At 42.0% G+C, this 15,139-nt stretch overlaps 1 protein-coding gene across 1 annotated transcript in view; it reads left to right on the forward strand.

Annotated features, from left to right (window-relative positions):
• Positions 1 to 15,139, forward strand: part of LOC126278604 (uncharacterized) — a 1,236,374-nt gene that overhangs the window by 773,562 nt on the left and 447,673 nt on the right. Inside the window, exon 3 of the mRNA XM_049978841.1 lies at positions 5,248 to 5,380. Coding sequence (XP_049834798.1) covers positions 5,248 to 5,380 — 133 coding nt within the window. The remainder of the gene's footprint in view (positions 1 to 5,247; positions 5,381 to 15,139) is intronic.

Below are 15,139 nucleotides of genomic sequence, written 5' to 3' on the forward strand. Positions count from 1 at the left end.
GCGTACGAAGCAAATGCATACTAAAGTATGGAATGAGCAAATTACTCTAAATACCAGAGACGTGTTAATGTCACCTGCCATGTCGATAGCGCCCGGCTTTTTAGAAACAATTGTCTGATGGTCACCGCTAGCGATACGAAGGTGGTGCACAACGTACAGTGTCTTACAGACAGCATACTAAATGCAGATAGGAAAATTATTACCAGCGAATAGTTTGCATCAGCGATACTCCGAGTTGTTGTTTACACGTTCATGTGCGTATAATTCTGTTCAGAAATTACAAGTTACTTGTTTATCCATTGTTTATGGTGTGGAAAAATCTCGTCTAATACATTTTCTCTTAAAATGAAAAGTTGAAAACATCCTGCATAGCAAAAAACGTGTAGTACTCCAATGCACAGCATTTTCATGTTAGTGCTTACGATGTATTCAAATGAACGGGTGGATACGGTGGAGATCTGCAACGCTTACCGTTGATACTAATTCTATTCGCCGGCCGCTGTAGCAAAGCGGTTCTATGCGCTTCAGTTCGGAACCGCGCGACTGCTACGGTCGCAGGTTCGAATCTTGCCTCGGGCATAGATGTGTGTGATGTCCTTAGGTTAGTTAGGTTTAAGCAGTTCTAAGTGCTAGGGGACTGATGACCTCAGATGCTAGGTCCCATAGTGTTCAGAGCCCCTTTGAACCAATTATCTTATCCACGCAGGCGAATTTGCAGGGGTTCGAAGATTGTTACAGGGGCTCGTAATTGACCCACAACCTTAAAATCTAAAGTAACGCACATAAATAGCGAAAATAAATTTAGTATTCTTAGATTTATATTACTCTTGGAGAATGCAGGTTGTCAAGATTACTAGCAATTCTTTTTTTTTAACTATCACCGGATTTGACAGATCTACGCAAACATCGACGGACCTTCTAACGTAATAGGTCGTACATGTCCCTTACAATACTGAAAGTCACTTACTGACACTGGGCAAAAAAAGTCTCATTCCGCTGAAGGGTGAAAATTTCGTTCTGGAAACATACACCAGGCTGTGATTAAACTATGTCTTCGAAATATTCTTCCTTCCAAGGGTGTTTGTCTTTCGAGGTTCAAAAGTGAAATTCTGTGAATTTAGGAAAGTGAGAGACTAGGTACGGGTGGAGGTACAGCTGCGAGGGCGGGTCGTGAGTCGTGCTTTGATGGCTCAGTACCGGCACGGTAGCTCAGCTTGTTGGTCAGAGGGCTGGTTGACATCTGTAATAAAAAAGTGAGTAAAGTTTTGAACGATCAAATTGAAAGGATGTAAAATGGAGTCAAAAAGAAATAGTCGGTAGAGAACTTCGTCGCAAAAGACAAAGAACACGAGTTCGAGTTTCGGTCCCGTATACAGTATCAATGTGCCAGAAAGTTTCATATCATCGCACACTCCGCTGCCAAGTGAAAATTCCGTTCTGAAAAAACGCGCCATTGAAACATACAAAATCTTGTGTCACTGTCCCACAGTACACTAATCGCTTGATTCCACTACCACCGGCGAGTAGTGTATGCTGGGATATCAGCACTAGAAGTTGTATGTTTTCATTGTGTGTTATTTTAGACTAAAGGGACAAAGAAACTGGTACACCTGTCTAACATCGTGCAGGGCTCCCACGAGTACGCAGAATTGCCGCAAAACGACGTGGCATGGACTCGACAAATATCCGAAGTAGTGCTGGATGGAATTGACACCATGAATCATGCAGGGCTCTCCATAAATCCATAAGGGTACGAGGGGGTATAGATCTCTTCTGAACGGCACTTGCAAGGAAATCCAGATATGCTCAATAATGTTCATTTCTGGGGAGTTTGGTGGCAAGAGGAGGTGTTTAAACTCAGGCGAGTGTTCTGGGGCCACTCTGTAGCAATGCTGGATGTGTGGGGTGACGCATTGCCCTGCTGGAACTGCCCGTGCCGTCGGAATGAACAATGGACATGAATGGATGCTGGGGATCAGACAGAATGCTTACAAACATGTCACCTGTCCCAGACGTACCTAGAAGCATCAGGCGTCCCATATCACTCCTATTGCACACGCCCCACACCGTTACAGAGTCTCCACCAGCTCGGACAGTCCACTGCTGTCATGCAGCGTCCTTGGATTCATGAGGTTATCTGTACACGTCCATCTGCTGGAGACAATTTGAAACGAGACTCGTCCGATCAGGCAACATGTTTCCAGTCATCAACAGCCCAACATTTGTTTTGCGGGGCCAAGGCGAGGCGTAAAGCTTTGTGTCGTGCAGTCATCAAGGACACACGAATGGGCCTTCGGCTCCGAAAGCCCATCGATGATGTTTCGTTGAATGGTCCGCACACTGACATTTGTTGATGGCGCAGCATTGAAATCTGCAGCAGTTTGCGCAAGTGTTGCACTTCCGTCACGTGGAACGATTCTCTTCAGTCGTCGTTGGTCCCGTTCTTACAGGATCTTTTTCCGGCCGCAGCAATGACGGAGATTTGATGTTTTACCGGATTCCTGATATTCACGGTACGCTCGTGAAATGATCGTACGGGAAAATCCGCACTTCATCGTTACTTCGGAGATGCTGTGTCCTATCGCCAGTACGCCGATTATGGCACCACGTTTAAACTCACTTAAATCTTGATAGCCTGCCATTGCAGCATCAGTAACCGATCCAACAACTGCGCTAGACGCTTGTTGTCTTATTTAAGCGTTACCGACCGCAGCGCTGTATTCTGGCTTTAAATATCTCTGTATTTGAATATACATGCCTATACCAGATGCTTTGGCGCTTCAGGAGTAGAGTTATATGTAATGTAAATACCTTTAGAATTTTGCAGTTCATCTTCCCGTTTTAGATTAATCTCGGACATTACATCACGATCCAACCAATGTAGAGACTATCAAAAAGAGAATGATGAACCATTTTAGAAACACCAAAAAAGAACCGAGGGAAATGAGATTCACGGATTATGAAACAACTGAGGATGTCGTCATAATTTTACTGACGCCGAGATACCCACAGAAGTGCACCAACGGCGTTTGTACTCATGCAGAATGGAAATTAATGTGCTGTAACGTTCTATGTCGGGTAGAGCACCGTACGTATTTCTCCTGCTAGTGTTTTTGTACTCCTTGAGGTATTCTTCGCCGTTAGCCATTTTTCAAGCACTGCTGCATATAACACTCTCCAGCCTTTCCACACCTTACGATTCAATACTTGTCACATCCATTTTCTTGTTTATTTATACCGTGAACTCACATTTCATTAGTCTGTTCTCTACATGTTTTTTTATTACGAGGAATCGAAAGCACAATTTCCTTAACCAGTCGACATTAATTTCGTCTTGATATACGCTTAACTCATTTCTATATTATTTTCTTAACGGTCTCTGTTACGTAGTCCATTATTTATTTTCTCTAATCAGTTTGTTATTTGTCATTATGTGTTACATATTACATACATGTTTCCATTGTTAACATTTTAAGGAGTATTTGCGTATCTAACATCAATGTTTCATTTTTGTAAGTAAGTGGTAGCAGTGTAAATAGTTGTTTATATGGCTTTTGTTTATGGCACGTTGTGATTTTGCATCTGACTACAGAATTCAGTTTTCTGTCTATTTAATAACGCATCCATACGTTTGAGTTTAAAATAACGCAACGTCAAATTCGAGTACGCGGTAATACAGTGCATGCAAAATAAAATTCCCCCAGATAATACACTCTAAAACGTAAAATAATGATGCTACAGGAACGAATCATTCAGAAGGGACGAAATTGGTAGATGTCACGTCCATCAAACAAATGATTACTGTTTTATAAAAATTGAGTAATTTATTCGAGTGAAAGAGCCTTACAAATTGAGTAAGTGAATAATTCCGTGGTCCACTACTGGCCCATAAGGAAGAAGTTATTCTGCCTGTCATTGATAGATTTTATGGTCGGCCTTGTGAAGAAGATCATGTCAAATTCCATCCAGTTGGTGCATTAGATAAAATCAAGAGCTGGTTGCATGGCGCTGCCGCTAACACTCCAAACGTTCACAGCTGGGGAGAGATCCGCTGACCTTTCCAGCCAACGTATGCTTTACCGAGCACGAAGACAAACAGTACAAGGTCTCGCCGTGTGTGGGCGGGCACTGTCTTCCTGAAATGTATTTCAGGATGGCTTGCCATCAAGGGTAACAAAATGCGGCGTAGAATGTCGTCGACGCACCAGCGTGCTCTAACGTTGGTGGGGGTGACAACCATATGGGTCCCACTAGGAAAAGAACTGGCGCCCCAGACCTTCACTCCTGCTTGTCGGGCAGTATCGCGGGTGACACTCGCATTGGTTATCCCACCCCTGCACGGGGAGCCTCCAGACACGTCTTCGGCCTGAAATCTCACTGCCCGTAGTCGATTTGTCTCCTGTGATACGTCCCGCTCGAACTGAACCTCATTAACCAGCGAAGACGTGTCAGGATTTGCCCCAGATAGCCCAAGAACCAAGACTGATGGTCTGGTATACCATTTCTTTGCCGCTTTAGATGCCATCCGCGGCACCGTTAAGGCAGAGCTGTACGGTGATGATATTGTACACTTCGTCTTGTTGCCCTTCATGGCAAGCCATCGTGGTCTTACATTTCAGCAAAATAATGCATGAGCACACATAGCGAAACCTCCTGCTGCATGTCTCAGTGCTTGTCAAACCATACCTTGGCCAGTACGTTTGACGGATGTCTCCTCAACTGAGAACATTTGGAGAATTTCTGACAGAGGCCTGAAGCCAGGTCACGCTTCAAAAACGCCAATTCGACAGTATTTGGCACGATATGATTCAGGACGACATCCAACAGCTCTATCAGTCAACGCTAACCCGAACAACAACTTGCATAATTGACACAGCTGGACCAACAGGTTAATGACTTGCCCAATTTGTGAAACTCTTTCACTTGGAAAGAAAAAGTTTTTCTGAAACTGTAATATCTGGTTTGTGTATACATGTGTAACAAATCTAACGATGTCCGTTCCATTTGTATAACTCCTTCGTGATACACCATTTGTTGTGCGTGTGTTAGAGTGTATTCCATGCACCTTAAGCTAGACAACCAGTGCAGCTAATGTAAGGTGGGTTAACTATGTGGTGGAAAAAATGTGTTGTCGGCCAGTTCTATTTCGCCCACACAGTATAATGAATTTATCATGTGGAAAATATATAAACGGTTTATTACTGCTTATCATGTAACTAAATGCAAGGAATGGCTTTTGTGTTTCAGCTGTCCTCGTCTAACGCGACGCAGGTCGTGCTGAAGTCTGTGGGGCTGAGCCTGTCTGGCAACTTCAGCTGCGAGGTGACAGCCGACGCCTCCTTCCTCACCAAGACGGTGTCCGCCACCATGCACGTGGTTGGTGAGTAGCCATCCCCTCTGTAATACAACGGACTTCTACTGCTTTCAGAAAATTACCCGCCAGTTATATTAAAGCGGAAGGATCGAAGGAAAATATATGCACAACGGCGGAGTGATGTGCGAAAGTATCATGACTACCTGGAGCTAAACTTCGTCCGAATGCACAGTCATACAGCAGGGCGCAATTTTATGACCTGTACTTGAGAATAGCGTAACGCCGTTAAATATTATGATACATTAATAAAACTACGCCTCTCATAGCTCCACATTCGTGAATAATTGTGATGAATGTCATAGCTTGCCAGTAATGGATGGCTATTTAAATGCCTTTTTAAACATACATTTTGAGACGCATTAGCCTCTCTGTTGCTTAAATGTGCAGATTTTTGAAATTATCAGTTGCTTTGTGTGTGTGTGAAACAGAAGACGTGGAGGAAGAAAACTAAACGATTATTTTACTGTAATACACATTCTTTGGCGAGAAGGTCAAATAAAAATCTCAAAACGAAACTTAAGATTTCCACATGGGATGGTGTAAATTTTGCTAGCTCGAAACAAAGTGAGCATTCACATTTAATATTGTAGATAACGTTAACCTTATTTTTGTACAATGGCTCTGTTGAAGAGGATTTCGTGCCTTGGTGTCTAGTGGTAATAACTTACTCTGTCAGGAAAAGTTACGAAGTTTGATACTTCAAAGACAAGTACGTGCGATTCTCTTCATCTCCCGTGCTTTCCTCCTGGTGAACGAAAATACAGAAATGAACCGACCGTTCCTGATTAAATACAGACTTTGACGTAGAAACACCCTTTTTTGTGCACAAAATTTATAACCATTATTATCCTATCAGAAAATTGATAATGCATCTTAAGTGTTAAAATTTCGATCCATCCGATAAGGTCCAGAAGTCTGAGACAGACAACCTCAGAACAATGTGAATACGACTTCTATGCTGCTTTGTTTATGTATTTATTTATTTATTTATTTGGAATACAGGATTATCAGATCGATAAATATATTTATATTGGTCCTAGAAATAGTACTACTGGGGAGACGTCTGCGCAAGCAAAGTCAGATTATGTGAAGCCACTTACTGGGTGCGATACATATATATCATTGTTTTCTGGTAAGAATTATATGGAAAGAAGACTGACACACAACATTAGAATAACTGACCTACACGAAAAGAAAGAAAATTTTAACTCAGAGGTTTATCTGCGTTCAGCAGTGGAAATTTTTTATGTGGCTCATTGAAGATGATCGTTTCCGGTCTGGACCTGTGCCGTTACGCTGTGACCATTTTCATCGTAACAAATAAGCTCAGTGGAAATAAACGAGTGACTTACTTCAGTCTGGATTCTGCGACTACAGGAAAATGTCGCATATTAGGTGCAACACAAAAGAAATGACAGGGATTCGGTAGATTTGCGTACCTGACAGTTATAGTCTGTTTGTGATTTCTCCTTCTCTTTATGCACCATATGTATGAACACACAACTTAATTTGTTCCTTGCATACGTGCTACATGTATTTCAATTGAATTGGTGTTTTTTAAATGGGTATAAGTCAAGGAAAACAACTTCGGGGAATTAAAAAACTGTTTTAGAACTAAAATACCAGGAACTAAGAATGCCTCCTCATATTAATTAGTAGTATAATTTTAATTGTTATATGACTACATATACCTACAATTTTATGAACGTTTAAAATGTGAAAACATCCGCCCTTTAAAATTATTTTGGTCTCATAGGAAGAAGTCACAAAATAAAATGTTGACGATTGATCACATTAGTGAATTGAATGTTACAATAACCACTCTAAGCCACAGAAAATGAATATAGTAGTTTTAAACTTGCAATAGAAACATGTCGCAGTTTTGGGAATGGGCACAGAACTCGCGTATTTTCACTTGTAATGAACTTTTCTCAGTCATCGTCATATGCTGTTGTGCTATCAGTAGACAGCTGTCAGCTCAACAGTTCCTCGTAGAACTGCATATGCTCACTTGGAATATACTGCTGCATCTTTTCGAACTCTTAAATTCTCTGCACTTTAATTGCCACCCGTCCTGCTGGGTAGAATGTGTGACTCACTAACCCGTTGATACATGTTGAACTTTTAATGAACCCATCTCTGGCACTCCAATGCACAAAGTGATAGAAACTGCTGATTGCGAAGTTATTGTCACATTTTGGCTTGTTCCTTGTTTCCTCAGAAACTGTCGTCTTCTTGTAATACATTGTGTACCAGCCTTTGAAGTCCAGAATATCAGATGCGTCAACTTACATAACTATAAATTTTCCAGGTTTTGTACTACTTTGTAGAATGTGCTGTGTTGTTTGATGAACAGTGAAGGTGCTACCGTTCTGTCGAAGCTTCTTTGAAATGATACCAGAATCTCGACCGAACGATAAAAAAGCTGTATGCTCTCACTGTTGAATATGAAACGTTCAAAATCTGTCAGTGATAGTAGGACACCAGAGAGCACTTGGTTTTCGTTCTGTCTTGTGCAGTTATCATAGAATAGCCGAAGGACAGATATGAGATAATGACATAAAAATAAATATTTCATTGGCACCCTTTCCACTGGTTCCTTCATGATAAACATAGAAAGTGCTTAACCCCTTCCTTATGTCCTGAATGCAGAACCCTGACAGAGATTTTCGTTAGATAAAGTACATCCTGTACTGGTACTTTTGGCCGGCAAACATTTTCGATATAATAAAACGCGAGGGACAACAGATGCAACTCTCTTTTGGCTCCATCTGAATTTTCATAAGTTAGAACAGAATAATTTTATTTTTTTAATTTGGAGCCGGTGTATAGCAAGCTCGGCAGCAGCTGCGCGTTTTGCTGTATCATTGAGATGTGGTGATCTAAGCTTCAATTTCCACTCTTCGCATCTACAGTAGACCGCCTAAATCAGTAGTTAAGTTCTCCTTGATTCCTGCAATGACAGAGACTGAAAATCCCCCCCCCCCTCCTCACTTGACCATGGACAGAGGAGGGAGGACTATGAGTAACTCCTGTACCCCTCTTGTCTGCCGGAGTTTTACCTGCAAGCTATAGTGCCTATTTCTTCGAAATAAATTTTCACTGATGCCAAACACTGCGTGGAAAGTTTTGACACACACCTCTTCTTGTGATAAGTGATACTAAAGAATGTACAACCACATTTCCTTAACGCTTCTGCTTGATTGGTGTACAATCTATTAGCTCTTGAAGAAACAGGTCTTGCTCATTCATCGTTGAATTACCATGAAACGTTGTAAAGATGTGTATTATTGCCTACTGATATATCAAGAAAAAGTATCAATATGTACATATATCAACGGTAAAAGTATACACGTAACGGCCCACACAAATATTGGCCTCACGTTGTAAATATACTGCCCGTTTCATACCTGTACATGTGAGTTTTGATTGTTAGCTGTTCTGTACGTCAACAGATTAACAGCCTGCTTATCCCCCTTAGAGCGAGAATCGAAAGGAAAACGATGCTTGTTCCAGATTGACGATAATCAATTTGCTAACAATGGAAGCTGCACTTAGGTGACATAATAAAAGATGTCCGATGGGTCCGTCGTCCGGTTTAGTCACATGTCGGATTAGTCCGGAACACCTCACGTCCACTTCCCTGTTTTTCTATTTCTGCCAACGCCAGTGACTTAAGAGTTGTAGTGTCAAAATTGCGAGATGAAGCGAACCGTTGCAGTTTCTGTTGGCAGCGCCGAGCGCCGATTACATCAGCATTTCCCCTCACATGTCCCCGCTCACGACAAAAGCAAGTCTTGCCATTTAGATTTTTGTTCATAATTTTCAGTAATTGAAGAATGCTGATGGGAAAAAATAGCACACCAGCTGCGTTAAAAATTGTTTTTTAACACAACAGGTTTACTATTTCTTCACATCGGAAACCTTGTTTTTCCATTCATGAAGGAGACCTTCTATTTGAAAGACATCCATATGTCGGAGCCTATGTGTCGCTCCAGCAGTGTCCGTGAACTAGTCGATGGCCACCTCCCCGACCATTTACAGAACTGGCTATGTTTCAGCATGATGCGAGGTAAAACCGTTGGGGATGTAGAGCTATTTCTAACACCTGCCTTACCCGTAAATTTTTTGGTGTCGATTTCAATACGCTGACTCAGTTAACTAGTGCTTTACACTATACTTGTCCAGTTTAAATGTGCATATATAATTAAGCTAGGGACTGATAAATACTTTGTAAATGCTTCGAGGCACATTGGGGTCTGCTCTTTCTCGTAGGATATTGATCACTGTTTCGGATTTTTGTGTTACTCTTCTAGCATGTGACCTCCGTAACAGTACGTGGACTACTTACAACCCTAAATACTGAGAAGTTTTCCCGCCTACAAATTTGCATGAGCGTGGAATTATTTGACTGAAGCCTGCACATCAGTGTCTAGTGCACACGCTGATGGAGATCTTCCTAGACGATATTTCTAGTATGTTACCGTATTTAGAAGCCAAGTGTTATCACACACAAGAGTGTCATTGAAAAGCAATGGGGACAAAATAGATCCTAAGCCAGAAATTCTCATCCGTGGTCTGACTGTTTGTAGCCCATTTGTAATAATGATTTGATGATGTGATAACACCTGTTGTAGATTTTGAGCAACTCGTTTGGGCAGATCTCAGTCCATTGTTAACTCCGTTAAATTTGCCAGTAAGTATTTATTTCCACCTCGTTGGTGCCTGCTCCACATTTAAACCGAAATTGTTATGGTGACAGAAAGCTGCCTTTTCCGGCCACAGCTCCAAACCATACTAATTATCGATTCCAATGTTTTGGGCATGCGTATTAACAGTGTTATTAGTCTATAATATTCTAGCTTATTTCTGCCCTTGGCTTGTTTATTAATTTTCGCTACTCTTACTAATTTCATAGATGGATTAACGACGCACTGGCTCCATACTCGATTCAAGATATTGATTTGCTGTTTTCCCATTTGTGAGAGGAACCAAAGCACTTCGTAGCTAATCTCGGTAGGTGTAACACCATTTAGGTTCTGCATATGGGATGTCCCAGACGGAATTCTCAGAATTCATGGCTATGACAGGAACGATTATTCGAAGCACCAGTAGTCTAGTAAAAATAGACTTTAAAATTCATAAGACTTAATATCGGTGTTCCTCCTGGAATACCATTTAAAAAGTAAGATTTCGCAGTGGCCACCTCATTCAGAACTTACATGTCGGTGTTGGTTGTTGTGTATAGTCGATACACGCCTAATGGAAGGAGAAAAACCGCCTACGAGCATGCGTAGGAACTCGTTCTGCGATGAAACTGCTCACGTTGGTCTGAGCTCTAGTTTGTCGTACTCCCCGGGTGATAGACATTTTCTTCACTCGGGAGCCACGTCGCGTATCTCGAGTCAGGAAACTGACTTGTCTGCAGTAAGACAGTACACAGTGCGACGACATCTCGAGAGCCATGCACTCTGAGGCCGGCGACCATCGTTGAGGACTCCCTTGGCGTGGTTTAGAAGGCGCACCGACTGTGGTCCGCCAACTGGCAACGCTGGCCACAGGAGTAGCACGACGCAGTCCTTGCCAAGGTATCCGGTTATGGCTGCAGCAGGCTACGAGGAGAACGAACGTTGCCAGATTTTACTCGTCATGGTCATTCAGGTCCATCACCTTATACACTGGTTTGTTGTGCTATACAACTCGATCGCCTCTGGTTCGCCCAATCAATGATTTGGACAGCGAGTGTTACATTTTTAGTATGCTAAGGGAGGCTGTTGTGCCCAATTTTTGAGGACTCGATGGCATTATCTTCAGGATGCCGCATTATTGCCAGGAACAGCTCATTCTTCAGATCTGTTACTTAGATAAAACGTTTAGCCGCTGGTTATGAGTGACTAGCACATAGCCTCTCGCCAGACGGTACGACTGATGAAGTCTGACACAGAGGCTAGGCTGCATGGAATGAAGCACCAGTAGGTGCCACCATAACTCGCTTCTTCTCGATATCCACGCGGATTAGATCCATAGCTGCAACCAGTGGTGACAACTCTGTGTTCTATGTTTCGCAACAAGCATGCCCCTTAATGACCTCTAAATATGACCACGTCTTCCTCCAAAAATTCTATAAATGGTTATTTGCCATCCTTTCTGGTTCAAATGGCTCTGAGCACTATGGGACTTAACATCTGAGGTCGTCAGTCTCCTAGACGTAGAACTACTTAAACCTAGCTAACCTAAGGACATCACACACATCCATGCCTGAGGCAGGATTCGAACCCGCGACCGTGGCGGTCGCTCGGGTCTAGACTGAATCACCTAGAACCGCTCGGCCACTCCGGCCGGCCCATCCTTTCTGGCGCTGAAAGTCTGGCAATGTATAAAATGCCACACCAGTAGATGGAAATTATCAGACGAAATCAGTAATATGTGAATTATCTAGAATGACTGTGAATAAAATTGCAGTGTAATTTGGTAGATGCCTATTGTTTCATTGAACGTAATGTCAGTGCTTGTTCTAAATGTGTGTAGAATTCTATATCACAGATCGTGTTCACTTTCAATTGAAACTTGGTTATGGCACCATTCTTTTAATTCAAAATTATGTTAATATAAAACTGAATTGCCTTAGTTATATAATCCTCCTAGTACATAACTGTTAAGGTGTTGTAAGTAGGCTGTTTAGGTTTTTTTATTGGTAACGCCGCCGCCACGTAGCACTGTGTATGAAAATCACTGGCTGTGCCGTGTGCAGTCTGTGGCTGGTTTGCATTGCTGTCTGCCATTGTAGTGTTGGGCAGCGGCAGCTGGATGCTAGCGGGGCGTAGCGTTGCGCAGTTGGAGGTGAGCCGCCAGCAGTGGTGGACGTGGGGAGAGAGATGACGGAGTTTTGAAATTTGTAAGAGTGGATGTCACGAACTGATTACATATATATATATATATATATATATATATATATATAATGACTATTAAGGTAAATACATTGTTTGTTCTCTATTAAAATCTTTCATTTGCTAACTATACCTATCAGTAGTTAGTGCCTCCCGTAGTTTGAATCTTTTAGTTAGTGGCAGTAGTGGCGCTCGCTGTATTGCTGTAGTTCGAGTAACCAAGATTTTTGTGAGGTAAGTGATTTGTGAAACGAATAGGTTAATGTTAGTCAGGGCCATTCTTTTGTAGGGATTTTGAAAGACAGAATGCGTTGCGCTAAAAATAATATGTCTCTTTTAAGCACCTTCGTGTATAATTGTTTTATGGGGACGTTTCAGTGTACCTTATGTGCGACTTTGAGATAATTACGTCATTTATGTTAATCTTCTGTGTCAGTCCACCTAATTTGTTTGTTGCTGTTGTATCACATGGTTGTTTTTGTGTCCAAATATTTTTCTGTTTGGCCCTTATTTCGTATTGTTCTAATTTATCCAGTTTAACGCTCCTGTTTCGTGACACAGGGAAGCGAGTCTGACTTAGAATCCTCCTCGTGGATTTGTTCAGTGTAGAGTCGGGCGGCCTGGATTCAGTTTTCAGGCGTTTTTCCACTTCCCATAGGGTAAATATGGGGCTGGTTCCCCACTACCGCCTCAGATAGGCGCTACACAAAACTTTGTCATACCCTCAAATGTGATACACTCTAGATGCAAATAGATGGCATTCATTAATTCCGTCATAGAGGGTGAATAAGAGACTGCTGACCTTAGATGTTTAGTCTCTTAAATCATCACATTCTACATCTAATTTATCAATTTTCGTGGCTAATATACACACAGTGACGTAGAAATGCTCTTGAGTCCCACATATACCTTGCATTTTCAGTCTTCATGCAACATCTCCTCTTGCTGCATCTTCATTTGGTTGACGTTTTTCACTCAAGAATAAAAGTCCAAGATCCTTACTACATTTTCTCTACGATAGCTGACACCTATTGTGAATCACTAGTGCAATTAAGGATTCTTAAAGGGCACAAGAGGTGTTAGCTGTTAATGTTCAGCACGGACCAGAATGCCGTTCTGGTCCAACCTACCGGAGTTGGCAGTCATGTCTGCATGAGGTGTACTTGATTGTGTGAACAAGTCTTGTGTGTGTGTGTGTATGTATGTGTGCCTGACGAAGGCTGTGACTGAAAGCTTATCTGTAAGTGTCTTTCAGTTTCGCCTGTCTGTAGCTTAACACATCATGTAATTAGCAATATATTGTTACTACATTATTGATATTCCAGCCGTGAGATTTCATTGTTGGTTAGAGATAACTGTTTTATAAATGGTTCATACGCCTCCGAACAGCCCTCGGAATGCCCAGCGGTACTGAGCGATCGCCGTGTCATCCTTAACCGGTAGGAGTCACTGAAATCAGATGTGGAGGGGCATGTAGTCAGGACACCGCTCTGACGACCATGATCAGATTTCATGCCCGAGGCCGCTAACTCTCAATCAAATAGCTCCTCGCTCCTGAACTGATCTCACAAGTGCTGAGTGCACCTCACTTGCCAACAGGGCTCGGTAGATCCGAGCGATCACCCATCCAAATTGTAGCCAAGCCGCCAGCGCTTTACTCCTGTGATGCACAAGACAGCGTGTGACGGTACAAACACCCGTTACTAAAATATTTCTAGTATGCAAGGATTCCTTTGTAGAGAGCGAGCGCGTTTCACGGAAGCGTGTGGCGCGCCCGCGCGAGATTTGCAACGGTCGGTGGGATGGTCTCCGGAGGCCAAATGGGCTGCAAGTTGGGACATTGTTTGGTTTTTCGAGCATTACCCGAAAACTATGTAACTTATGGTGAAGAGCGATGCGACAGTGGATTGTGGTCAGCAATATGTACCTTCTCAAATATCGATCTTTATTTCAAGTCACGAGAGGCAAGAGTTATAGTAACCTCAAAATCAGTTAATATCACCAATACTGAAAGACTAATAAAAATAGTAAATAACAACTTACAGGGATCAGCGAGCACTCATTAAAAACGGTTCGTCATAGCGGCTCGAGTGCCGTAGTCACATGATGAGATTCATAAATAATTAAGCCAGTAAATAAAGAAAGTTTGAGGGAAAACTGTTTACAAAATTCAATAGAAAATTCATGACGTAAAGAACGGCATTATATAATATTTTGGGTGGCATCACACGTATTTTAAACTAGTTACGTTAATATTTTACACTTAACTTGCAATAGTGGTCATTGTTTCAAAATTATTATTAACATTTATCGCCCATAATTAATTAATTATTATAGATATGAGGTTTTTGAGAAGCGCTATAGATTACGTGTAAAAACGGTGCTATCTGCAGTTCTATGTTAAAACTTTGCAGCACAGATGTCGACAAAGAAATCTGCGCTAAGTGGCGAAATTTTGCAAAAACTAAAACTTCATTTACGGGCGATAGAATAACCCTAAAATTAATGTCACATGGTAATTAAGATGTACATTTTAGCGCGGTTCCATTCGTGTACTTATTTCTGTCGAGGTATGTATATATCAACATTTGTAACCTTAATTGGTGAGACTGGTACTTGCATAACCAGGGGGTTGACGTCCGAGCCTATATAAGCGAGCGGCCGTCTTGGCCAGGGGTCAGCCGTTGGTCTGTCGTTTTGGAGGGTGGGTGGCGAGCAAGCCCGACTTGAGAGTAGCCCATGTGGTCCTTTGAGAATTCTTTTTCACACCGATTTATTTCGACGAAGAGTATTGTATAATTTCTCAAGTGTGCAAGCATATAATTGGTGAGCTGGAAATGCTACGATTATATGTGTGAGTACGATTTAAGAGGTACAC

The sequence above is a fragment of the Schistocerca gregaria genome, chromosome 6 (assembly GCF_023897955.1).
Source record: "Schistocerca gregaria isolate iqSchGreg1 chromosome 6, iqSchGreg1.2, whole genome shotgun sequence".
In the NCBI taxonomy this organism is placed as follows: domain Eukaryota; kingdom Metazoa; phylum Arthropoda; class Insecta; order Orthoptera; family Acrididae; genus Schistocerca; species Schistocerca gregaria.